The following is a 27,385-nucleotide window of genomic DNA, read 5'->3' as shown; positions in this document are numbered from 1 at the left end:
TTAAGAAGGCAGCTCACCACCACCTTCTGATGGGCAACTAGGGATGGGCAATAAACACTGACCTAATTAGAGACGCCCGCATCCTTCAAATGAAAAAAAAATAATACTTTGGCTTATTTGAGTTATCCCATCTGGGCTACATCAGGCTCTGTCGTCTTCCTAGAAACACTCTCATGGTTTCTTTACACAGAATGTACTGCACACGAATAGCTTGCTCAACCAATTGGCCTATGTCGGTTCTTTATGCTGCACGCACACATCTTTCACCCCTCTTCACCTCACCCAATCAGCATTACCTTTATTTCTTTCTCCCTGTTTATCCTTCTCCCTGCTTATCTAGCTTTCCCTGAAATTCATTTATGCCATTCACCAGGACTCCTACGATAACGAGCCCCGTATTATCACCACTTTCTTAATAGCACGGTTCAAAATGTTTTCTTCCTTGGAGGAAATGAAGGAACTTACTGTTTCTTAGAGCAAGAGATCAATTGATGATGGAAGAAATTAATAATCCATTGTTGAATAATCATATACTGACTTGACTTTGAATGAGCGATCGTGATGAGTCAAATGGAATTTTTTCACTCTGGACTTGCAGAAATTTTGGGAGAATTCAGACTGGGACTGAAAACAGGAACTCTTCCTATCCAAACTCTCACATGACAAACTAATCTAAATCACTGCAGCAGATACCTGCAAGGGCACATGGCCACAACCAGAATACTTTCAACGCTCAAATGTAAAATACTGTGGATACTGGAAATCTAAAACTGAAAATGCTGGAAACACTCAGCAGGTCAGGCCGCATTTGTGGAGAAAGAAACAGACTTGACGTTTAGGGACAATGATTTTCATCTAGGAGTTCCACTTCGATAGTTAGTTCTGTAATACTGCTTTTTACAAATGTCAAATGTCTATTGATGGGAAAGAGACAAGAAGAATGGAAGATGGGAAAGCAGTTAGTAAAGTCAACAAACTATTTGTTGATTTGTTGGCAGTGACCTGAATTTCTTTTTCTTCCAGCCGTATGCTGTTAAGCAGCTTCACGTTGCAGCTGGTGTGATGATTACCGCATCACATAACCCCAAACAAGACAATGGTTATAAGGTATGCTGCAGTCCATGGCTGATCAATTCACAAACTGCTTTGTGCGCGATATGGGAGTGGTTAGCATATATTATATTTTACACACCTTGAAATGCACAAATGGAAGGTCAGAATTCAACACCAAATAGTCAGATCTTGCTTCAAGTGTTTGTTATAGTCAGGCGGGAAAAAAATCATATCATATGATTTTGGCTCTGTTGGCGAAGTGTATCTGGACATGGCGAAATAAAGACGTTGAGTCAAGCTGGTTTTGGGACACAATTATTTTTGCTGCCTCCCTGCCTAAGATGAGCAGTTAGGCTGCTTTATTCATTACTCCCACTCGAAACCCGCCCAGGGTGGGAGAGTAAATTCACGTTATGGATTCAGTGCACCTAACCATATTTCCATACATCTGTGACCGGTCGGATGCACCTGTGGGCTGTGGCCTGTGAGATGCCACACAGGTCCCCACTTGAGCCCTTGAATAATCCTGAGGCATAAGAGTTCAGGGCTGCTGTATCCTTGACGGCTGGTAGTGAATGTCCTCCTCTGTGGTGTCAAGTCCGCGAGGACATGGCACAGGTGCCACACCATTTGCTTGTTGAGACGGAGCCTCCTGCGGCACGCACTGTCCGTCGTAAGACTAGCGATACCTGTACACCCTGGGCTGTCACGGGCTTCCCCTCTGGGTCTCACCCTGGCTTGATAGATGGCCAAGACCATGGGGTGTCTGGCAGGGCCCAACCTCTGCCAACGCTGCTACCACCTTGTCCAGTGCCTGGCCGCCTGGCCTGCCAGCAGCACCACTAGGGCAAGTTCAGCGGGTTCCAAAATATCATCCATACCGTTCAATATCTGTAAGGAATTGGGAGAGGGTGTGAGACTGACAAACAGCGGTGCCTTCCACCTTGGGACCCTCCCCTCCCCTGGGTGTTCGGTATTGGCTGCTGCATCTGTGGTGTTGCCTCCCGCAGTGTTCAGACACAGTGTCCAGGCATCACGGTCTGATTGGGATTCTAAGAGTATCTCTCACATGCTAAATGGCCCGCCCACCCACGTGAATCAATTTGGGATATGTGAAGTGCTCACTTAACTACGATTGCCAATTCCCTATTAGTAGTAGTGTTCAGCCGCATGGCCAGAGGCCTCCCCGGTCAGTGGGGGTTATGGGTGGTTGGTGGGGCAGACAGGCAGGCAGGGACTAGAATTGCCCCCGGAATGGGTACAGATGACCCAGGGGTTGGCATGGCGGAGCTGCGCACGGTTACCTCCCCTCGTCTCGCTCGAGCAAAGCGAGGCCACTGAATCATATGCCATATTTGTGATATTTTCAAGATATTCCCTATATATGTAAGCTTGTCGAGGTGTAATTGCACCGTTCCATGTTCACAAACACTTTCCATATAGAAATAAGGACAGATTGTATTTGAGTTCTCTGTAGATCCAAGTCCAATTTTTCCTTGCCTGCTAATCTTGCTTAACCTGAAGATGACACTTGATCTTGTTTGAAAAGTGATGAAATTCAATTATGCCAAATAGATTTTTTCTTTCATTTTTGCCAAAAGTGAGCATCCTTATACCTTTAAAAAAAAAGTGGCCATACCAAACTTAGACCAGGTTTTTGTAAACAGCGGTTATTTAAATTGTCGGATCACAGTCCTCTTGTAGATTACCAGCTGACTATCAGTTTTTCTTAATGTCTAATGACCCCCTCCGGGGAGAGAACACAAGAGGTGATCGTCTCCCTGGACGCAGAAAAGGCCTTCGACAGAGTCGAGTGGAAATACCTCATAGAGGTACTGGAGCGGTTTGGGCTTGGAACAGGGTTCACCGCTTGGGTAAAGCTCCTGTACAACGCTCCCATGGCGAGTGTACAGACCAACAATACCAACTCCCAATACTTCCAGCTGCACAGGGGCACCAGACAAGGGTGCCCACTGTCCCCGCTGCTGTTCGCACTAGCAATTGAACCGCTAGCAATCGCGCTCAGGGCAGCAAAAAATTGGAGGGGGATCCGAAGGGGAGGTAGAGAGCACAGAGTCTCACTCTATGCGGATGATCTGCTCCTCTATATCTCGGACCCACAAAGCAGCATGGACGGAATCATCGCGCTCCTGAAAGAGTTTGGAGCCTTCTCGGGCTACAAACTCAACATGAGCAAAAGTGAGATCTTCCCAGTACACCCGCAAGGGGGGGGGGGGGGGGGGGGGGGGGCAGTACTAAAGGGGCTGCCGTTCAAACAAGCCCGACATAAATTCCGCTACCTGGGGATCCAAATAGCCCATGACTGGAAAGGGATCCACAAATGGAACCTCACCAGCCTGATGGAGGAAGTTAAAAAGGACCTGCAAAGATGGAACACACTCCCGCTCTCCCTCGCGGGGAGAGTTCAGACGATCAAAATGAACGTACTGCCCAGGTTCCTCTTCCTGTTTAGATCCATTCCGATCTACATCCCCAAGGCCTTTTTCAAAGCGCTGGACAAACTCATCATGGCGTTCGTATGGGGGGGTAAAAATGCTAGGATCCCAAAGAAGGTCTTACAAAAAACAAAAACCAGGGGAGGGTTAGCCCTCCCGAATCTACAATTCTACCACTGGGCAGCAACAGCCGAGCGAGTAAGGGGATGGATCCAGGAGCCAGAAGCTGAGTGGGTGCGTGCGGAGGAGGCCTCCTGCATGGGAACCTCCCTCCGGGCCCTCGCCACGGCAGCACTCCCATCCCCACCCAAAAAACACTCCAGCAGCCCAGTGGTGACAGCCACCCTCCAATCCTGGAACCAACTGCGGCAGCAACTTGGCCTGACCAAAATGTCGAACAGGGCTCCCATCTGCAACAACCATAGGTTCAAACCAGCACTGACCGACGCCACCTTCAAAAGGTGGAGGCAGGACGGGGGGGACACTGACAGTCAGGGACCTATACACGGACGACAGGATCGCAACACTGGACGAACTGACAGAGAAATTTCAGCTAGCTGGGGGGAACGAGCTACGGTACCTGCAGCTCAAAAACTTCCTACGAAAGGAGACAAGGACGTACCCACAACCGCCACGACAGACACTACTGGAAGACCTACTGGACGCAAGTATCCTAGAGAAAGGGAACTGTAGTGACATGTATGACCGACTGGTAGATAGGGACGACACCGTACTGGACGCAACAAGGAGGGAATGGGAGGACGACATGGGGATGGAGATCGGGTGGGGACTCTGGAGCGAAGCACTGCATAGGGTCAACTCCACCTCCACGTGCGCAAGGCTCAGCCTGACGCAACTAAAAGTGGTACATAGAGCCCACTTAACAAGAACCCGTATGAGTAGGTTCTTCCCGGAGGTGGAAGACAGATGTGAACGGTGCCAAAGAGGCCCGGCCAACCACGCCCACATGTTCTGGTCTTGCCCCAGACTCGTGGAGTACTGGACAGCCTTCTTCGAGGTAATGTCCAAAGTGGTGGGAGTGAGGGTGGAGCCATGCCCGATAGTGGCGGTCTTCGGGGTTTCAGAACAGCCAGATCTATTCCTGGGGAGGAGGGCGGACGCCCTTGCCTTTGCCTCCCTGATCGCCCGCCGTAGAATCCTGTTTGGCTGGCGGTCAGCAGCACCGCCCAGAGCTGCGGACTGGCTGTCCGACCTCTCGGAATCTCTCCAAATGGAGAAAATCAAATTTGCCATCCGAGGGTCGGACGACGGCTTCCACAGAACGTGGGAGCCATTCATGCAACTGTTCCGGGACCTATTTGTGGCCAATGTACAAGAGGAAGAATAGTCGGGGGAAGGTAGCGGGAGGGGGGGGGGCTACAGGTTCGTTACGGGGGTTCGATGGCTAGCTAAGGCCCAAAACCAAACTAAATAAACATGTTGGGGGGGGGGGGGGGGGGGGCGCAGTTACTACTACGAAGATGCTTACTGTAAATATGTATGTTAATTTTAGCGTGTTTGTTTTTTTTTCTCTCTCCTAACAATTTGTAATTTGTTCAATATAAAATATGAAAACTGTATAAAAACATTTATAAAAAAAAAAAAGTTTTTCTTAATGTCCTTCAGCAATTCCTGCCGATCATGTCTGATTTTGAAATGAACTGTCTGATTGATTATTAAGCTGGCTAGAAATTCCTTCTGAAATGATGATTAAGCTGGTGTCAAAAGTCACTTTAAACATCGACCGTTTTTTGGAAATAATCTTTTATAATTAGTTGCTGAAGTTTTCAATAACAGTTCATCAGAATTTGATCCATGGTCTGATCCCACGTCATTTGTGCTGCATCTGGTTCATTCTTTACCAAAACAGTCCTGAGAAAGTTGGTGGGGTAGAAAAGAAATCAGGACTTTATTTTAAATCAAGATTAATTTTGTGTCTATTACTAGAGGGAAAAGGTGTCAACCTTCCATAGCTAACATGTGAGGCGAAAGTCTATATTCTGAATATTCTGTGGACGCTGAATTTAAATTTAACAATGAGATGTTATTTCTGGTCCATTCTGACAGGTTTACTGGGAAAATGGAGCTCAGATTGGCTCTCCTCATGATAAGAAAATATTAGAGAGTATTGAAGAAAGCTTGGAACCCTGGCAGGGCTCATGGAATGAGAAGTTGGCTGATATTAGCCCTTTGCGGCAGGACCCTCTGAATGAAGTCTGTGCACTCTACACAGAGGATCTGAAAAAGTTGTGCTTCCACAGGTTAGAGCTTCATACTCTGCTTCGTATAGGGCACGTTTGCTAAACGAGGCAAAAGTGGAACCAATTTATTATTGCATAAGAATGCAGTAATCCTCATCTTTTTATTTCTCTAATATTTGAGCCATAATTGAACATGCTTAATATCTTCATTGAAATTATGCCCCCATTTTCCTCTTTTATTCACTTCTACTCCTCCCCTCAGAAGTAGCTGTCTGTTGCAATGATCAATTCACTGGTTTGAGGTTTCAAGTACAGGAGCAGGGATGTATTGTTGCAATTATACAGGGCCTTGGGTGAGGCCACACCTAGAATATTGTGTGCAGTTTTGGTCTCCTTTTCTGAGGAAGGATGTTCTTGCTCTTGAAGGTGTACAGTGGAGGTTTACCAGGCTGATTCCGGGGATGCCGGGTCTGACGTATGAGGAGAGATTCCTCATGGAGTTCAGATGAATGAGGAGGGATTTCATGGAGACGTATAAAATTCTAACGGGACCAGACAGGGTAGATGCTGGGAGGATGTTCCCGATGGTGGGTGTGTCCAGAACCAGGGATCACAGTCTGAGGATTCGTGGTAGACCATTTCGGACAGAGATGAGGAGAGATTTCTTCACCCAGAGAGTGGTGATCCTGTGGAATTCATTACCACAGGAAACGGTTGAGGCTAAGACATTGAATACATTCAAGAGGCGGCTAGATATGGCACTTGAGGCAAATGGGATCAAGGTTATGGGAGAAAGCAGGACTAGACGATTGAGTTGGACCATCATCCATAATCGTGACGAATGGCGGAGCTGGCTCGAATGGCCTCCTCCTGCTCCTATCGTCTATGTTTGGCACTTCTGGCTGAAGAGGGTTGCAGGTTCTTCAACCTCTTCTTTTGCACTGATTTTCTGGACTCTTCTATCATTCAGGGATGGGGATATTTGTGGAGCCTCCTGCTCCAGTGATTTCTTTAATTGTCCACCACTATTCACAATTGGATGAGGCAGGCGTACCGAGCGTTGATCTGATCCTATTGGTTGTGGGGTCCCTGTTCTGACTATCGCATGCTGGCTTATGCTGTTTAGCACGCAAGTAGTCCTGTGTTGTAGCTACACCGAGTTGATGATTCGTTTTTAGGTGTGCCTGGTGCTGCTCCTGACATGCCCTTTTCTACTCTTCATTGAACAAGGGTTGATTCCCTGGCTTGGTGGTAATGGTAGAGTCGCAGATATGCTAGGCCGCGAGGTTGAATACAGTTTTCATAGAATTTACAGTGCAGAAGGAGGCCATTCGGCCCATCGAGTCTGCACCGGCTCTTGGAAAGAGCACTCTACCCAAGGTCAACACCTCCACCCTATCCCATAACCCAGTAACCCAACCCAACACTAAGGGCAATTTTGGACACTCAGGGCAATTTATTATGGCCAATCCACCTAACCCGCACATCTTTGGACTGTGGGAGGAAACCGGAGCACCCGGAGGAAACCCACGCACACACAGGGAGGATGTGCAGACTCCGCACAGACAGTGACCCAAGCCGGAATCGAACCTGGGACCCTGGAGCTGTGAAGCAATTGTGCTATCCACAATGCTACCGTGCTGCCCTTGTTGTTGCAGATGACCCACAGCCCCTCATGGATGCCTAGTTTAGAGTTGCAAGATCTGTTTGAAATCTATCCTATTGAGCATGGTGGTAGTGTCACACAACACAATAGAGGGTATCCTCAATATGAAAATGGATCTTCGTCTTCACAAGAACTGTACAGCAAGTAGATTGGTGAGGATGAGGTCAAGTCGATTTTTTTCTGTTGGCATCCTCAACACTTGTCACAGACCCAGTCTAACAGCTGTGTCCTTTAGGGCTCGGTCAGTAGTTGTGTTAATCTTGGTTATGGAAATGTTCCCCACCCCACACAGAAAACACTCTGTGCTATTGCCACCCTCCGTGCTTCCTTCAATTAATGTCCAACTACAGTGGTTAGCATTGTTGCCTGCGGCGCTGAGGACCCGGGTTCGAATCCCGGCTCTGGGTCACTGTCCGTGTGGAGTTTGCACATTCTCCCCGTGTCTGCGTGGGTTTCGCCCCCACAACCCAAAAGATGTGCAGGCTAGGTGGATTGGCCACTCTAAATTGCCCCTTAATTGGAAAAAATAATTGGGTACTCTAAATTTATAAAAAAAAAAAAAAAAAAAATTAATGTCCAACTGGACGAGTACTGATTCATCAGCTGAGGGAATGATATAGCTGGTTTAGCTCACCAGGCTAAATCGCTGGCTTTGAAAGCAGACCAAGCAGGCCAGCAGCACGGTTCGATTCCCGTACCAGCCTCCCCGGACAGGCGCCGGAATGTGGCGACTAGGGGCTTTTCACAGTAACTTCATTGAAGCCTACTCGTGACAATAAGCGATTTTCATTTCATGATGGGTGGAAGGTGATAATCAGTTGAAGGTTTCTCTGCTTGTGTTTGACCTCTCCCCATGAGACTTCATGAGGTCTGGAGTTAATGTTGAAGTCTCCTAGGACAGCTCTGTGTTGACTGGACCTGTGACATTATCATTGCCACCAAAACCTGCCCCAAGAGAACCAGGCTTATGCTCATAAGCAACAAGTGTGTATTTTTAAAAGAAAATTATCTCTCTTATTACACCCTTTACACCCCTCCATAGCTCCCATATTACCTGATTTACACTTACATTGGAAAGTAAGCATTTAGAGGCATTGCCATGGAAAATGCAACAAGGAATAGTTAACTGCCAAACTTTTGTTTAAATATAAACCAGATAGGTCACCTCTGGTCCCACACGGGAACGTATTCTTGGTTGTCCTCCAGTCTTGTGTTTTGTTGAAAAAGGTGCAATGCCGGACATACTGGACAGGATTCTCAGGTCGTGCTCGCCCTGCGACCGGGGAACCTGCCCGAGTCCAATGGATTTTTCCATTGTCCGCGTCCCGCCCCTGGCGATCTTGCGGTGGGTGGGGCGGAAGAATCCAGCCCGTTCTTTCTGATTGCAACCATTCCCTGGTTCATTCCCCATGGCAATGTCTTGACCAATCAGAGTCCACTTGGCAACCAACCAATCAGCATTCTGTTCTCATGCACTACAACATTTTATTCTCTGTTTGAGATTTGGTATTCTTGAGAAGCTGTCCTGATGATTGCAAGATGGAAAGCTTTGCCGACTTGTGTCTTTTTCAGCAATACTCAAAACGTGGTGGGTTGCAGGGAACTTAAGCACAGTTATTGATGCTGTTATTTATTGACTGTTCTACCGTGCTGAGGTTTCACTGCCTCATTATCCCCAATTTCAGAATTTATGAAAGATGGAAAGGGGCACATCAGATGTTCACTAAGATCATGAGATGTGTAGAATCCTGAACGTTTCCTAGTAGATGCTTGATCTGATTTACACTTCTCTCTGGTTCTCACCTTCTGCTCCCTCTGGACCCATTCTGCAGTTCCTCTGTACATGCTCACCACTTTACCAGTTACAATTGATAGCATTCTGACATCTTAACAGTTTTCAAAAGTCGATGAACGTCTGCCATCTCCGGGCAAACCCCTCCACAGACCCTCTCAAGGTGAACTTTATCTTTACCAGCCTGAGGAGCTCTGCTAGGTCGTTCACCCACACCCTCGGTTTCGGGGGCCCCGGGCCCCTCCACTACAATAAGATCCGTCTCCGGGCTACCAGGGAGACAAAGGCCAAGACATCAGCCTCTCTCGCCCCCTGGACTCCCGGGTCTTCTGACACTCCAAAGATTGCCACCTCTGGATTCGGGACCACCTTCATCTTCAGGACCTCTGACATAACATCGGCAAACCCCTGCCAGAATCGCCCAAGCATCGGACAAGCCCAAAACATGTGGACATGATTTGCGGGCCCTCCCACACAGCACCAACACCTATCCTCCACCCCTTCAAAAAACCTGCTCATCCTGGCCACAGTCATGTGCGCCCTGTGAACCACTTTGTACTGAATAAGGCTAAGCCTAGCACACAAAGAGGATGTTTTCACTCTCCTCAAAGCCTCCTCCCACAACCCAGCCTCCACCTCCTTCCCTAATTCTTCCTCCCATTTACGCTTCACTACCCCTATCGGGGCTCCCTCCCAATCCATTAATTGATACCATTATTGCTTTATTTTTCTCTGTTCCTTCTCTTGGCTCCACCTTCTGCTCCAGTGGCTAAGCCTCCAACTCTTGCAACATCTTTTCCCTAGATTTCAGAGCCTTATTAAAAGCAATTTCTTTAACCAAACTTTTGTATTTTTCATTGGCTGTAGATATTTATTGCCCATCTCGAATTGTCAAGCAGCGTTTTGATTTTAAAATTGTCATCCTTGTTTTTAAATCCCTCCACAGTTTTGTCCCTCGCTATCTGTATAATCTCATCCATTTTCCTCCAACACCGCCACCCTCTGAGATACTTGTGCTGCTCCAGTTCTGGCCTGCACCTTCAGTCATCATTGGTCCACCAATCGTGGCTTTGCCTTCAGTTTCATAGAATTTACAGTGCAGAAGGAGGCCATTTGGCCCATCGAGTCTGCACCGGCTCTTGGAAAGAGCACCCTACTCAAGGTCAACACCTCCACCCTATCCCCATAACCCAGTAACCCCACCCAACACTAAGGGCAATTTTGGACACTAAGGGCAATTTATCATGGCCAATCCACCTAACCTGCACATCTTTGGACTGTGGGAGGAAACCGGAGCACCCGGAGGAAACCCACGCACACACAGGGAGGATGTGCAGACTCCGCACAGACAGTGACCCAAGCCGGAATCGAACCTGGGACCTGGAGCTGTGAAGCAATTGTGCTAACCACTGTGCTACTGTGCTGCCCAACTTTCCTCGACTCTAAACTCTGAAGTTCCCTCCCTGAACGTCTCTTGTTCAAGACACTTATTCAAAGAGATCTTTTTTAAGTTTTTGCCCATCTGACCTAACTCATCTTATGAGGCTTGGTGTCATACTTTGTTTTAATGTTTCTGTGAATTGCCTTGGGATATTTCATTGCATTATAGGTGCTATATAAATATAAGTTATTGTGCTTCTCTGATGGTGTGCAGCATTTTATTAAATTCATGTTTTATCCGGGCTGGCAGCTACAATAATTTCACATTGGATTTGTTCTAAATGTTGCAACTTCCTGAGTTTATTCCTAAAATGTTTGCCCACTCTTTTGTCCCATTTTGAGTCTCCCTCCATTCCTGGTGGAGAAGTCGCGAACCAATGTAGTAGTAATAATAATAATAATAATTATATGAGTAGGCTTCAATGAAGTTACTGTGAAAAGCCCCTAGTCGCCACATTCCAGCGCCTGTTCGGGGAGGCCGGTACGGGAATTGAACCCGCGCTGCTGGCCTTGTTCTGCATTACAAGCCAGCTGTTTAGCCCACTGTGCTAAACCAGCCCCAATGTGCCCAAGTTCTCGCGATGCTACTCTTTCTACTTGATTTTTCTTTTGCCCTCTGGTCACCTTTCACAGGCTGAGATTGAGAACATTTTGAGTGAATGGTCTATTTTTATTTATTTACTGCTTCACCTTCACTGCACCTCTATATTAAGCTAAGTGCTATGTATTAAATTTAGAATGATCAAGCAAGCTATATTTATTTGGAAATGCAAGAGGAAGGAACCTTTGGATATCCCAAAGCATGTCACAATCAATGATTTTTCTGAAGTGTCCTCAGTGCTGTGATGTTGGAAATGCAGCAGCCAAATTGCAAATTAATCCCACAAACATCAGAGAGATAAATTATCTGATCATCTGTTTTTAGTGATGTTTGGTTGATGACTAAAGATGACTAAAGTTGACTAGAATACTGAGGAGAAATCTTGGACTAATGCCATGAGGTGGTGTATGCCCAGCTGATGGGCACATAGACCTTTATTTAACATCCCATCCAATAGATGTTACTTTAGACAGTACTATGCACCCTCCATCTTGCACAAGGATAGTAGCCTCTGATACAGTGATAAGATTGCCCTGACTAGGTCATAGATCGTAGAATTGATAGTGCAGAAGGAGGCTATTCGGTCCATCTAGTCAGCACCGGCCCTTGGAAAGAGCTTAAGCCCACACCTCCACCCTATCCCCATAACTCAGCAACTCCACCAACCCCTTTGGACACTAAGGGCAATTTAGCATGGCCAATCCACCTAACCTGTACACCTTTGGACTATGGGAAGAAACCGGAGCACCCGCAGGTAACCCAAGCCGGGAATCGAACCTGGGACCCTAGAGCTGTGAAGCAATAGTGCTAACCACTGTGCTACAGTACCGCCCATCAAAGCCCTATTCTTAATTTTCAAGACTGACAACCTATGTTCTTCTTCATACTGCTTTTTGCATTATTGTGTTTAGGCAGAAGGCAACTAAGGAGGACTTGAAAGAGCTACGAAATGCAAATACAAATGTTTAAGTTATATTACAAAGAATGGTTGCAGCACAGGAGGAAGCCATTTGACCTGTCTTCTAAAGGTGCAATTTGCCTCATTCTACAGCCCTGTCCCTGTATCCGTGTAATTTTTTTTCCAGATAATAATTCAATTCCCTTTTGAAAGCCTCAATTGACTCTGCCTCCAAAATATTCTCAGGTAGTGCACAAATAACTTGAAAATATCCCCTACCCTATCTTGCCTAAAATATCCCCCTATCCAACTATCTAAAAGAAGGCAGAATGATCTGTATTTTGAACCGTCGTGAGGAAGTCAGTAATATCCTTTTGATTCAACTCTGCAGTTCCTTTGTTACTGGACAAACTTCACAAACTTCTAGGGCCTGGTTTAGCACAGGGCTAAAGAGCTGGCTTTTAAAGCAGACCAAGGCAAGCCAGCAGCACGGTTCAATTCCCGTACTAGCCTTCCCGAACAGGCGCCGGAATATGGCGACTAGAGGTTTTTCACAGTAACTTCATTTGAAGCCTACTTGTGACAAGCGATTTTCATTTCATTTTCTCATTTTTCATTTCATAATGGAGATAAATCCTTTAGATAAAAGCAAATTGCTACAGATGCTGTAACCTGAAACCAAAACCGAGAATACTGGACAATCTCAGCAGGCCTGACCGCATCTGTGAAGAGAGCTAACGTTTCTAGTCTGGATGACTCTTTGTCAAAGATTTGAGTTAGTCTATACATATTGTACAATTAAAGACTTCACCACTTATGAAATGCGACATCTGACAAAGAACTACCAGATTTGGTTAAATGCAGAGTCATCCTAAAACAGGCAGTGTGCGGTAATCTTTCTTACGCATGCTGGAGGATGCTTGTGACAGATCTCATGTGTGCATGAAGTTTTTAACATGGCAATGCTGTTGTGCTGCAGCTACCACATGGCTGATCACAAAACTTTGCTGAATTCCCGCAGAATCAACATCCTGGGGGTTACCATTGACCATAACTTGAACTGGGCCAGCTATATAAATATTGTGTCGACAAGAGCAGGTCAGAAGCTGGGAATTCTGTGGCAAATAACTCACCTGAATCCCACGAATTTGTCCACCAACCATAAGGCGTAAGTCGGGAGTGTGATGGAATATTCTCCACTTGCCTGGATGAGTGCTGCTCAAAAACAGTCCTCAAGAAGCTCGACACCAACTAGGACAAAGCAGCCCACTTGATCAGCTGGTCCAGTTCAATTTCTGGTCAATGGTGATCCCCCAGGATGTTGATCATGGAGGAATTCAGCGATGGTAATACCATTGAATATCAAGGAGAAACATCCCATTCACCACCTTCAACATTCACTTCTCCACTACCAATGCACAGTGGCAACATTGTGTACCATCTACAAGATGCACTGCAGCAACTCGCTAAGGCTTGTTCGATGGCACTTTCCAAACTCTAGAAGGATGAAGGCAGCAGACAAATGGGAACACCATCACCTGCAAGTTCCCGTCTTGAGGCACATGCCATCCTTACTTGTAATGATATCAATATGCCGTCACTGTCGCTGGCCCACACCACATACAATGCAGCAGTTCAAGAAGGTGGTGCATTCATCTTATCGAGGAAATGGAATAAATGATGGTCTATCCAACAATGCCCATATCCACTGAAAGAATACTTTCAAAAAGTATGCCTCAATACCTCAGGGAGATGTTCTAGGAGTGTGGTTCACCAATCCCTGCTGTTTTTTTCATTTAGTCTCTGGTTGAATTACATCTGAATAGACTAATGTGAGATCAACGCTTCAGGCATCTTTGAAGAGTATCTGTGTGACAGATGATTATTGCACCCTGCTTCATGTCCAATGAGATTTCATGTCACTTTGTTTGCTCACAAGTGAATAATTATCTTAATCACATTTGCCTTTTCAATTAAACTGTCTCTCACTGCTGTATCAAGTCTAGATGGTTAATATGGCTAGATTTATTTTTCATTTACAAGTGTGCCATGATCTAAATAGAGTGTGATGTTGAGTTGTTCAGTTTAAATCTAATAATTACCAGTTATCAGGCTCATGTTCATTTGTTCTTATAAATTTAGAGTACCCAATTATTTTTTTTCCAACGAAGGGGCAATTTAGCATGGCCAATCCACCTAGAATGATCAAACTCCACACGGACACGTGTTTTAAGACCCTGAAAAAAGCTTAATTTGCTTAAGGCAGTGAGTTGACAATGTACAGAAATTCCCCAGCTATTTCTTTCGCCCTCTGTCTGAAGTTATTGACTCCATGTTCTGGTCCTGTAGTCATTTATGCAACTGTATTGCACCATGTCATGTACTGCTGATCCTGGTACCTTTTTAAATGACAGAAACAGAAAATGCTGGAAAACGCAGCATATCTGGCAGCATCTTTGGAGAGATCGAATCATGTTTCAAGTCTGTATAATTTCTCTTCAGAGTTTTTTAAAAAAGGTAAAAATGTGATGGATTATATGCTGGTATAAGAGGAGGTGTAGCAGCTGGAGCAGAGTAGAAGGCAGTGATTGGTGGGAGCTAGGAGAGGTTGCAACAAGGATGTGTAAGTCAAGAGACAGAGGAAGTGTTAATGGCAGGAGACAGTGCTAGTAGTTGCAAGGTAAGCTGCCAGGGCAGCACGGTAGCAGAAGTAGATAGCACTGTGGCTTCACAGCACCGGGGTCCCAGCTTCGATTCCCGCTGGGTCACTGTCTCCATGTCTGTGTGAGTTTCCTCCGGGTGCTCCGGTTTCCTCCCACAGTCCAAAGACGTGTAGGTTAGGTGGATTGGCTATGATAAATTGCCCTTAGTGACCAAAAAAAGATTAGGAGGAGTTATTGGGTTATGGGGATAGGGTGGAAGTGAGGGCTTACATGGGTCGGTGCAGACTCAATGGGCCGAATGGCCTCCTTCTGCACTGAGCCGGTAAGAACGGCAGAGGCGCCGTCAGCAAGGCCTCCAAATTCGTACCCTTACAGGATGCTGCTTCCATTCACTCCCACACCAACCCCTCCCTACAACCCACTTCCTGACCATCGATATGTTGGCCGCCCAGTAGTAGTTAATAAAGCTCGGGAGGGCCAAGCCCCCCTCTCCGCGACTCCGTTCCAGAAGTGCCTTCTTTACTCTCGGGGTTTTACCCGCTCACACAAAACTCGATTTGGCCGCGTTCATTTTCCTGAAAAAAAACTTTGGGATAAAAATCGGAAGACATTGAAAAAAGAAGAGCAGTCTCGGAAGGGCCATCATCTTTAACATCTGAACCCTCCCAGCCAGTGTCAGCGGGAGCATGTCCCCCCCCCCGACGGCTCTATGGCCAGGGCAAACAGTAATGGGGAGAGCGAACATCCCTGTTTTGTCCCCCTGCTGAGAGTAAAATACTCCGACCGGGCTCGGTTGGTTCTTACATTTGCCACCGGAGCCTGATATAACAGCCGGACCCAATCCACAAATCCCTGTCCGAACCCAAATCTGCCTAAAATGTCCCATAGGTATTTCCACTCAACCCGGTCGAAAGCCTTCTCCGCGTCCATGGCTACTACCACCTCAACATCGCGCAGCGGTGCCGTCTAATATCGGATGTCAGGTGCCTGCCCTTCACAAATCCCGTCTATCTTCTCCGATTACCTCCGGGACGCAATTCTCTATACGAGTGGCCAAGATCTTTGCCAGAAATTTAGCATCAACATTCAGCAGGGAAATTGGCCTGTACGATCCACAGTTCTCCGGACCCTAATCTCGCTTCAGGATGAGAGATGCCTGTGATAGCGTTGGGGGGAGTACTTCCAGCTCCCGGGACTCGTTAAAAGCCTTAACCAGGAGCTGACCCAGTAACCCAGAAAACTTTTTATAAAATTCCACTGGGAATCCATCAGGTCCCGGGGCCTTACCCAATTGCATCTCCCCCAATCCATCTATCACCTCCCCGAGCCAAATTGGCCCCCCCAGGTCTTCTACCAGCTCCCCATCTACCTTCGGGAACTCCAGCCTCTGTAGGAATTGATTCATACCCTCCTCCCCAGCTGGGGGTTCTGGTTCATATAACCCACTATAAAATTCACGGAACACGTCATTTTTTAAAAATAAATTTAGAGTACCCAATTAATTTTTTCCAATTAAGGGGCAACTTAGCGTGGCCAATCCACCTAGCCTGCACATCTTTGGGTTGTGGGGGCGAAACCCACGCAAACACGGGGAGAATGTGTAAACTCCACACGGACAGTGACCCAGAGCCGGGATCGAACCTGGGACCTCAGCACCATGAGGAAGCAGGGCTAACCCGCGGAACACGTCATTAACCGCCCCCGGGTCTATCACTACCTTCCCTCCCATATCCTTTATTTTCCCTATTTCTCTCGCCGCCTCCTGCTTCCTCAGCTGATGCCATCATCCTGCTAGCTTTCTCCCCATATTCATATATTACCCATTTTACTCAGCTGTCCCTCCGCCTTATCTGTGGACAGGAGCCCAAATTCCATTTGGAGTCTCTGACGTTCCCTCAGGAGATTCTCATTCACAGACTCCGCATACCTCCTGTCCACCTGTACGATTTCTCCTACCAGTCTGTCCAGCTCTGCCTGCTCAGTTTTCTCCCTATGGGCTTGAATCGAAATAAATTCCCCTCTGATAATTGCCTTCAATGTCTCCCAAACCACTCCCACCGCGGTTTCTCCCGTATCATTGTTTTTTATGTATCCCCAGATGGCCTCCCTCATTCACTCACAGATCTTATCGTCCACTAGCAGCCTGGCATCTAATCTCCACTGTGGGTGCTGAGACTTTCCCGTGCTTCCCCGTAGGTCTACCAACTGGTCTATCGTCCATTGGGCAGACGCAGCCGAATTTTGCCTCGTTGTCATTAACCCTGTAGCTTTCTGAGCTTTGCTTCCATCCATCCTTTGATTTCTTCTTTTCTGACTATTTTTTAGGCGCTGTTCCATAAATTGGGGGTGGCCTCCTTCTTCTCTCACTTTTATCAGCTTATGTTGAGAAATTCCCGTGAAAATCCAGCTTAAAAGCCGTTAAAAAAACCACGAGAGGCAAGAGCTACTAAATGTGCGACCGTTCACTCCATGGCCACCACCGGAAGTCTGTTCAAAAAATTCTATTAAGTTAGTAAGACATAAGGGTGGCGCAGTAGTTAGCAATGGGACTGCAGCGCTGAGGATCCGGGTTTGAATCCCAGCCCTGGGTCACTATCCGTGTGGAGTTTGCACATTCTCCCCGTGTCTGTGTGGGTTTCACCCCCACAACCCAAAGATGTGCAGGGTAGGTGGATTGGCCACATTAAATTGCCCCTTAATTGGAAAAAAAATAATTGGGCACACTAACTATATTTTTAAAAAGTTAATAAGACATGATCTTCGCTGAACAAAACTATGCTGACTATCACTCATCACTCCGTGCCTTTCTAAGTGACAGCTATCCTGTCTCTCAGAATTGTTTCCAATAATGTGCCCACCACTGAAGTCAGATAGCCGATAGTTTTCTGGCCTATCTCTCACTCTCTTCTCATATAATGGTACAACGTTTGCAGACCTCAATCCTCTGATACCTCACCTGTATCTAGTGAGGTTTGGAAAATGGTCCACCATGCATCTGCATTTTCCTTGCGGCGTCGGGCGGCGTATATCGGACTGGGGAGTGGCATTTATGTGCCAAGAGTCTGGGTGGTGGCAGCAACACTGGCATGGCCCGGAGAGCCGGTGGCAGAATGTCCATCTCAGCTTCTGAATATGAGTTAGGTGGCTCTTTGTCCGGCATCTGTGTCCCCGAAAATTACTGAGGAGTCCTCGACAACGGGCGAGGCTGGGGGCATTGACGCTAACCGGGCTGGTCAGGGCTGCAGTGAACTCGGCGGAGCCGGGACGGCCAGTACCGCAGGAGTATCCGGCACACAGCTTTGGAGATGGTCAATGTGGTGATTAGACTCACAGTCCTGTGTCCGTATTACCAATACGGCACATGGGATCCTAGCGGCCCTGCCACTGAAGTTCCGGACGGCTCTCCCGGTGTGAACCTGAGTCTGCTTCGGTTCGGTTCTGAGCATGGCGGACTTTTCCGCCACTGTCAAACGAGTGCGGAGGAAGTGACCCATCAGTATCTTGGCCTACACGATCTCCGGGGATGTCCGGTAGCAGAATAAGAATCTTGATAAACGGGTCTCCCAGAATCCCGATGTTTGTCTTTCCATGCCGAGCTTAAATTTTTGCACTGCCTGCTCGGCCAACCCATTCGAAGTTGGGTGTTATGGGGCAGTCCTTGCGAAACGGGATACCGTTGGCAGACATGAATGCCGCAATTTCCACACTTGTAAATGCCGTACCATTGTCTGATAACAGCACCGAGTATGCCATGCGTGCTAAAGACGAGCCGGAGTTCTACTATGGTGATAAGGGCCGTGGTCGCTGGTATCTTGAAGACTTCCATCCTCTTGGAGTGAATATCGACGAGGACAAGGCACCTCACGCTTTGAAAGGGACCCGCAAAGTATGTGGAGGCGAGACCAGGCGCAACCTGGTCATTCCCAGAGGTAGAGCGGGGCTGCAGGCGCTGTAGCACTGTGGTTAGCACTGTTCACAGCGACTCGGGTCCCGCTTCAATTCCCGGCTTGGATAACTGTGCGGATCTGCACATTCTCCCTGTGTCTGTGTGGGCTTCCTCCGGGTGCTCCGGTTTCCTCCCAGGACTCCCAAAAGACGTGCTATTAAGTGAATTGGACATTCTGAATTCCCCTTCTGTGTACCCGAACAGGTGCCGGGATGTGACGACTAGCGGCTTTTCACAGTAACCTCATTGCAGTGTTAATGTAAGCCTACTTGTGACACTAATAATGATTACTAATTGCTAATAAATTATTTCTGGTGTGCCTGATATCGGATGCAGAATTGGGCCACCTGCTCGATGTCTGCATCGATGCTGGGCCACTAAATGTAGCTTCGCGCTAACATTTTCATTTTGGACATGCCAGGGTGTCCATTTTGGAGGTCCGTCAGGAGCAGATCACGACCACGTTCGGGGACCTCCACAGGGGTTCCCCAAAGGAGGACGCCATCCTCTATGCTGAGCTCCTGCATCATTGTGGCATCAGCCTTTAGGTCCTGCAGTACAGCCTTGTGCTTAGCCCAACACTGCACCATGTGGCAGGCACAGGATAGCCGAGGCTCCACCCATGGATGTGGAAGGCTGTGACTAGTAGCGAGACCATAAACTGGAGGGTGACAATGACCTTGCTGGCTGCTGTTAGTGTAGGTGGCCTGGTCAGCAGGGGCAGACATTTGAACACATCGGTATGGGGAACCTTAGTCCCAGAGTCCAACGCACAGTTATTTTTTTTTTATTTATAAATTTAGAGTACCCAATTCATTTTTCCAATTAAGGGGCAATTTAGAGTGGCCAATCCACCTAGCTTGCACATTTTTGGGTTGTGGGGGCGAAACCCACGCAGACACGGGGAGAATGTGCAAACCCCACACGGACAATGACCCAGAGCCGGGATCGAACCTGGGACCTCAGCGCCGTGAGGCCGCAGTGCTAACCCACTGAGCCACCGTGCTGCCCCAACGCACAGTTATAAGCTGCGAGCAGCAATGTCGCTCGCTGGATGTGGGTGGAAGCAATGGGGGGGGGGGGGGGATCGCTTTATCTTCCTTGAAGACCCCTAGGAGGGACTTGAGGTCCGTGGGAACAATGAAGCGATGTCCGTAGAAGTATTGATGGAATTTCTTGACCCCGAACATGATAGCCAAACCCTCCTTATCGATCTGGGCATATTGCTTCTCTGCATCCCCCATTCTCTGGCCAGGATGGGTCGAAGTGGGTTAGCAGTCGTGGTGGGGATAGTTGTTTCACTTCGATGAAAGTCGCTTGCTGCTCCCGGCCCCACTCCCAGTGTTGCCCCTTCTTCAATTGATGGTGGAGGGGGGGGCTAAAGTGATGGCCAGGTTTGGAAGGAACTTGCCATAGTAGTTTACCATGCCCAGGAACAAACAGAGTTCCGTCAGGCCATCTGGTACAGGAGCCAGCCGAATTGCTTGTACCTTCTCTTATACCGAGTTCAAGCCACGCCGGTCTAAGCGGTAGCCGAGGTACATTACTTTGGCGGTGGATTTCTCCCACCGGAGGCGGACACTGGCATGCTCAAAATTCTGCAGCACCTCGGCCAGGTCTTGTAGGTGTTCCTGGTCGGATGAGCAAGTGATCAGGACGTCACCAAGCTAGACCGCCACACGGGGTGGCCTCGCAGGATGTTCTCCATTACTCGCTGGGACACTGCGCGTGCGGAGGAAACCCCAAAGGGCAGGCGTGTATATTCATATAGCCCCCTGTGTGTGTTCACAGTTACAAAGCGTGACTCGTGTCAAGTTTTGTAAACATGCTCCCTCCGTTGAACTTTGTGTTAAGATCCGAGGAACAGGGTAACGGTCCAGTCGAGACACACGGTTGACTGTCATTTTATATTTGCCACTCAAGCGTACCGTTCCATCGGTTTCATGACCAGGACAACCGGCGTCACCCAGTCAAAGAACTAGCGGGAATATGATGCCCAAATTCTCCGTCCAGTCCAACTCTGCGTCTCCGTGGTTGTAAGGTGCACGGGACAGGTTGGGCTTGGAAGTAACGCGGTTGAGCCATTTGGTTCCATGCTTATTCGGCCACGACTCTTCTTATGGTGCCCAAGTCATCCTGGAATACCGCTAGAAACCTGGACAGAACTCCTTTAGGGCCCTGTGGGTGCATGCGGCACACCTGCTGCCAATCTAACCGCAAGTGGCGTAACCAACAAGATTGGACCGCTCCCGTGGACCTCCACCAGAGGAAGGTTTGCAGACTGTTGACCATACTCAACTGGAACCGTGGAGGTGCCTACTATTGCCAGTGGTGGTTCCTCCGTATAAGTGGCCAGCCTCATGTTGGTGTCCTACAGGGTCAGCAACAGAAGTCCAGACCGAATGAAGTCGGAAATACAGCGACTGACTACTGACACTTCTGCCCCAGTGTCGAGCTCCATGCAGATTGGGTGTCCATTAATTTGCAGGGAGATCCAAATAGGCGCTACTCTTGTAACTGCTTGTAGCCCCGTCTCATGGGGAGTGGTCTCTCTGGTTCCTGTGGCCTGTTGTGGCCTCTGCTGGCTGGTGGTCATATTCCTGTTCCTCCAGGTCGGGGTAGAATGCCCGCCAGCATCTTAGGCCACTCGGCGGTCCGCGTTCCTCCAGTAGATGTCCCAATGTCGAGGGCCAGCGTCCTCGGGTCTAGCCGAGTGCAATTGGCGCTTGTCATTGTGTCCCAGGCTGAGCACTGTAAGTCCCCGGAGTTCCTGGACCCCTTGTTTGATGTTTTCTTTGGTGATTGCTATCCCTGCCGCACGTTGCAGGTCTGGGTGGGCCTCGCCCAGTAATTTCCATTGCGGGCTGCATCGCGGAGTCCACATACCAAGCGGTTTCTGAGTGTCTCATTCAGTGTCACTCCGAATTCATCAGTAACTGCAAGCTTTTGGAGGTGGGCCAGGAAGCCACTCAGCGACTCGCTTGGGCCTGAGCAGCCATGTGCAACTGGGAACTGCTTTCGATGAAAGGTGGTTTCAGGTCAAAATGCTCCCCTGGTGAACGGCCGTGAATCTGGAGTATCCATGTGAGTCAGGCTCTTTATCACACTGTCGGTGCCCTCCCACCTCCCCAGAAGCTGCCAATAATATATATTTTTATTAAAGTTTTTACATTTTGTACACTGTAAACTCGATAAGGGTAGATGCGACATTTACAATTTACAAGTTCTTTTCGGTGTCACCCCGCCCACCACCTTCTTTCGTTGTTCAGGGTCCTTTCCTTGGCCCTTTCCCGTGGATAGTTGTCTCATGTTTATAATAATAATAATCTTTATTATTGTCACATTAGGCTTACCTTAACATTGCAATGAAGCTACTGTGAAAAGTCCCTAGTCACCACATTCCGGCGCCTGTTCGGGTACACGGAGGGAGAATTCAGAATGTTCAATTCACCTAACAGCACGTCTTTCGGGTCTTGTGGGAGGAAACCGGAGCACCCGGAGGAAACCCACGCAGACACAGGGAGAACGTGCAGACTCCGCACAGACCGTGACCCAAGCCGAGAATCGAACCCGCGACCCTGGAGCTGTGAAGCAACAGTGCTAACCACTGTGCTATTGTGCCGCCCTCGTGTACGTGTGGGTGGTACCCTCCACCCCCTCTTCTCCCCTCCCCTTATCTTGTTGTTGGCCTTCCAACAACAAGAGGGTTCTCTTGCTTGTACCCTCGTGTTCGGCCCTCTGGTCTTTTTGTTGACCATTTTCTGGCCTCCCCCTTGTTGTTTCCTCTGGTCCCCTTGTTCGGCGCCCCGCAATTTTTTTAAAATTTAGAGTCCTCAATTCACTTTTTCCAATTAAGGGGCAATTTAGCGTGGACAATCCACCAAGGTTTAGACCTACAAAAGTTGGAGTGTGTTCCGGTTTGGTCATTCCAGTCTCTCTTGGGTTGTGGGGGCGAAACCCACGCAGACACGGGGAGAATGTACAAACTCCACACTGAATGTGACCCAGAGCCAGATTGAACCTGGGACCTCAGTGCCATGAAGCAGCACTACTAACCGCTGCGCCACCGTGTCTCCTCCCCCCACCCCCCCCCACCCCCACCCCCATTTCTGCCTGTTCCCTGTGGTCCCGTTGGATTCCGTGCATCCACCCCCCAGTCCCCCGCTCTATGGTTGTTGGCTCGAAGTTAGTGAATGGCCTCCATGTTTTGTGGCAGCCCTCCTCTGAGCCTCGGATAGTAAACTTAATCTTCTCCAGGTGGAGAAATTCCGATGGGTCTGCCAGCCAGTCTGCAGCTCTGTGTGGTGCTGCTGATCTCCAGCCGAGCAGGATGATCCGGTGGGCGATTAGGGAAGCAAAGGTAGCGTCAGCCCTCTTTCCCATATGTAGTACTGGCTGTCCGATACCCCGAAGATTGCCACTCTTGGGCACAGCTCCACCCTCACCCCCACAACCTTGGACATTGCTTCAAAGAAGGTTGTCCAGAACCCAACCGGTCTGGAGCAGGCCCAGAACATGTGGGTGTGGTTGGCTGGGCCTCCCTTGCACTGTTCACCTCTGGGAAGAACCTGCTCATTGGGTTCTTGTCAGGTGTAACACCATTTTTAGCTGCATGAGGCTTCGCTGCAGAGTCCCCACCCTATTTTCGTCCCTAGCTCCTTCTCCCATTTTTCTCTTGTTTGGTCCAGTGGGGGATGTGTTCTTTTGAATGGTCGTCCATCCAGCTCCACACAGTTCCCCTTCCCCAGACTGTCTGCATCCAGTAACTCCTCTAACACTGTCTCTCTCGGGGTCCTTGGGTATGCTGTTGTCTCCTTGCGGAGCAAGTTTTAGACCTGCAGAAGTTGGAGTTCGTTCCGGTCCGGTAGTTCCAGTCTCTCCAGTCACAGCGCCTCCTAAGGTCGCTAGTCTGTCTCCCATGTAAAAGTGCCTAAACCCTAAATGCCAGTGTGGTGTCCTCCTCCTCCTCCTCCTCCTCCTCCTCCCTCCCTCCCCCCCCCCCCCGGTCCTGTCTCCACCTCCTAAAGGAGGCGTCGACCATGGCCGGTGGATACCTCGGTCAGACCAAAGTGCATTCAAGGCTCTCAGGGTTGCTACCACCACTGGGCTTGTTGAGTGTTCTGTTGGCAGGGATGGGAGCACTGTTATTGCTAGGGTTCAGAGGGTCATTCCTGTACAGAAGGACTCCTCCATCCTCACCCTTTCGGCCGTGGCTTCCCAGTGGTAGTATTGCAAGCTCGGGAAGGCCAGGCCCACCATGCTTCTTTGAGGATTCTTTGATTGTTTCCCCCCCGCCCCCCAACACACTTTATCTATTGCCTGTGAAAAGGCCTTGGGATGTAAATCAGTATGGATCTAAACAGGAAGAGGAACCTGGGCAGTATGTTCATCTTGATCGTCTACACTCTCCCCGTCAGGAAAAATGGGAGTGTATCCCACCTCAGCAGGTCCTTTTTAACCTCCTCCAGCTTTCCTGGACAGCAGTTAAAGTCCATTTGTAGTTTTTCCTCTTCAGTCAGGGCCTCGCAGTACTTTCTGCCGACCTCCAGAATGGAGTTGATAGTTGCTGCCTAGCTAGAACATAGAACATAGAACGATACAGCGCAGTACAGGCCCTTCGGCCCTCGATGTTGCACCGACATGGAAAAAAACTAAAGGCCATCTAACCTACACTATGCCCTTATCATCCATATGCTTATCCAATAAACTTTTAAATGCCCTCAATGTTGGCGAGTTCACTACTGTTGCAGGTAGGGCATTCCACGGCCTCACCACTCTTTGCGTAAAAAACCCACCTCTGACCTCTGTCCTATATCTATTACCCCTCCATTTAAGGCTATGTCCCCTCGTGCTAGCCACCCCCATCCGCGGGAGAAGGCTCTCGCTGTCCACCCTATCTAACCCTCTGATCATTTTGTATGCCTCTATTAAGTCACCTCTTAACCTTCTTCTCTCTAACGAAAACAACCTCAAGTCCATCAGCCTTTCCTCATAAGATTTTCCCTCCATACCAGGCAACATCCTGGTAAATCTCCTCTGCACCCGTTCCAAAGCTTCCACGTCCTTCCTATAATGAGGCGACCAGAACTGTACGCAATACTCCAAATGCGGCCGTACTAGAGTTTTGTACAACTGCAACATGACCTCATGGCTCCGGAACTCAATCCCTCTACCAATAAAGGCCAACACACCATAGGCCTTCTTCACAACCCTATCAACCTGGGTGGCAACTTTCAGGGATCTATGTACATGGACACCAAGATCCCTCTGCTCATCCACACTACCAAGAATTTTACCATTAGCCAAATATTCCGCATTCCTGTTATTCTTTCCAAAGTGAATTACCTCACACTTCTCCACATTAAACTCCATTTGCCACCTCTCAGCCCAGCTCTGCAGCTTATCTATGTCCCTCTGTAACCTGCAACATCCTTCCGCACTGTCTACAACTCCACCGACTTTAGTGTCGTCTGCCAATTTACTCACCCATCCTTCTGCGCCCTCCTCTAGGTCATTTATAAAAATGACAAACAGCAACGGCCCCAGAACAGATCCTTGTGGTACGCCACTCGTAACTGAACTCCATTCTGAACATTTCCCATCAACTACCACTCTCTGTCTTCTTTCAACTAGCCAATTTCTGATCCACATCTCTAATTCACCCTCAATCCCCAGCCTCCGTATTTTCTGCAATAGCCGACCGTGGGGAACCTTATCAAACGCTTTACTGAAATCCATATACACCACATCAACTGCTCTACCCTCGTCTACCTGTTCAGTCACCTTCTCAAAGAACTCGATAAGGTTTGTGAGGCATGACCTACCCTTCACAAAACTATGCTGACTATCCCTAATCATATTATTCCTATCTAGATGATTATAAATCGTATCTTTTATAATCCTCTCCAAGACCTTACCCACCACAGACGTTAGGCTCACCGGCCTATAGTTACCGGGGTTATCTCTACTCCCCTTTTTGAACAAAGGGACCACATTTGCTATCCTCCAGTCCTCTGGCACTATTCCTGTAGCCAACGATGACCTAAAAATCAAAGCCAAAGGCTCAGCAATCTCTTCCCTGGCTTCCCAGAGAATCCTAGGATAAATCCCATCTGGCCCCGGGGACTTATCTATTTTCACCTTGTCCAGAATTGCCAACACTTCTTCCCTACGCACCTCAATGCCATCTATTCTAATAGCCTGGGTCTCAGCATTCTCCTCCACAATATTATCTTTTTCTTGAGTGAATACTGACGAAAAGTATTCATTTAGTATCTCGCTTATCTCCTCAGCCTCCACACACAACTTCCCACCACTGTCCTTGACTGGCCCTACTCTTATCCTAGTCATTCTTTTATTCGTGACATACCTATAGAAAGCTTTTGGGTTTTCCTTGATCCTACCTGCCAAAGACTTCTCATGTCCCCTCCTTGCTCGTCTCAGCTCTCTCTTTAGATCCTTCCTCGCTTCCTTGTAACTATCAAGCGCCCCAACTGAAACTTCATGCCTCATCTTCACATAGGCCTCCTTCTTCCTCTTAACAAGAGATTCCACTTCTTTGGTAAACCACGGTTCCCTCGCTCGACCCCTTCCTCCCTGCCTGACTGGTACGTACTTATCAAGAACATGCAATAGCTGTTCCTTGAACAAGCTCCACATATCCAGTGTGCCCAACCCTTGCAGCCTACTTCTCCAACCAACACATCCTAAGTCATGTCTAATGGCATCATAATTGCCCTTCCCCCAGCTATAACTCTTGCCCTGCGGGGTATACTTATCCCTTTCCATCACTAACGTAAAGGTCACCGAATTGTGGTCACTGTTTCCAAAGTGCTCAACTACCTCCAGATCTAACACCTGGCCTGGTTCATTACCCAAAACCAAATCCAATGTGGCCTCGCCTCTTGTTGGCCTGTCAACATATTGTGTCAGGAAACCCTCCTGCACACATTGTACAAAGAACGACCCATCTAATGTACTCGAACTATATCTTTTCCAGTCAATATTTGGAAAGTTAAAGTCTCCCATAACAACTACCCTGTTACTTTCGCTCTTTTCCAGAATCATCTTCGCCATCCTTTCCTCTACATCCCTAGAACTATTAGGTGGCCTATAGAAAACTCCCAACAGGGTGACCTCTCCTTTCCTGTTTCTAACCTCAGCCCATACTACCTCAGAAGAAGAGTCCCCATCTAGCATCCTTTCCGCCACTGTAATACTGTCCTTGACTAGCAGCGCCACACCTCCCCCTCTTTTGCCCCCTTCTCTGAGCTTACTAAAACACCTAAACCCCGGAACCTGCAACAACCATTCCTGTCCCTGCTCTATCCATGTCTCTGAAATGGCCACAACGTCGAAGTCCCAGGTACCAACCCATGCTGCCAGTTCCCCTACCTTATTTCGTATACTCCTGGCATTGAAGTAGACACACTTCAAACCACCTACCTGAACACTGGCACCCTCCTGCGATGTCAAATCTGTGCTCCTGACCTCTATACTCTCAATCTCCCGTACCCCAAAACTACAATCCAGGTTCCCATGCCCCTGCTGAATTAGTTTAAACCCCCCCAAAGAGCACTAACAAATCTCCCCCCCAGGATATTGGTGCCCCTCAGGTTCAGATGTAGACCATCCTGTCTATAGAGGTCCCACCTTCCCCAGAAAGAGCC

The 27,385-nt window shown here is 48.3% G+C and overlaps 1 protein-coding gene across 1 annotated transcript in view; it reads left to right on the top strand.

The window, feature by feature from the left end:
* The window catches only part of pgm2l1 (phosphoglucomutase 2-like 1), a 174,181-nt gene that overhangs the window by 64,937 nt on the left and 81,859 nt on the right, over nt 1-27,385 (top strand). Inside the window, exons 5-6 of the mRNA XM_038818972.1 lie at nt 1,024-1,107; nt 5,577-5,770. Coding sequence (XP_038674900.1) covers nt 1,024-1,107; nt 5,577-5,770 — 278 coding nt within the window. The remainder of the gene's footprint in view (nt 1-1,023; nt 1,108-5,576; nt 5,771-27,385) is intronic.

The sequence above is a fragment of the Scyliorhinus canicula genome, chromosome 14, assembly GCF_902713615.1.
Source record: "Scyliorhinus canicula chromosome 14, sScyCan1.1, whole genome shotgun sequence".
Taxonomy (NCBI): Eukaryota; Metazoa; Chordata; class Chondrichthyes; order Carcharhiniformes; family Scyliorhinidae; genus Scyliorhinus; species Scyliorhinus canicula.
Note: the sequence above shows the minus strand (reverse complement) of the source record. Positions and strands in the feature narration are given on the sequence as shown.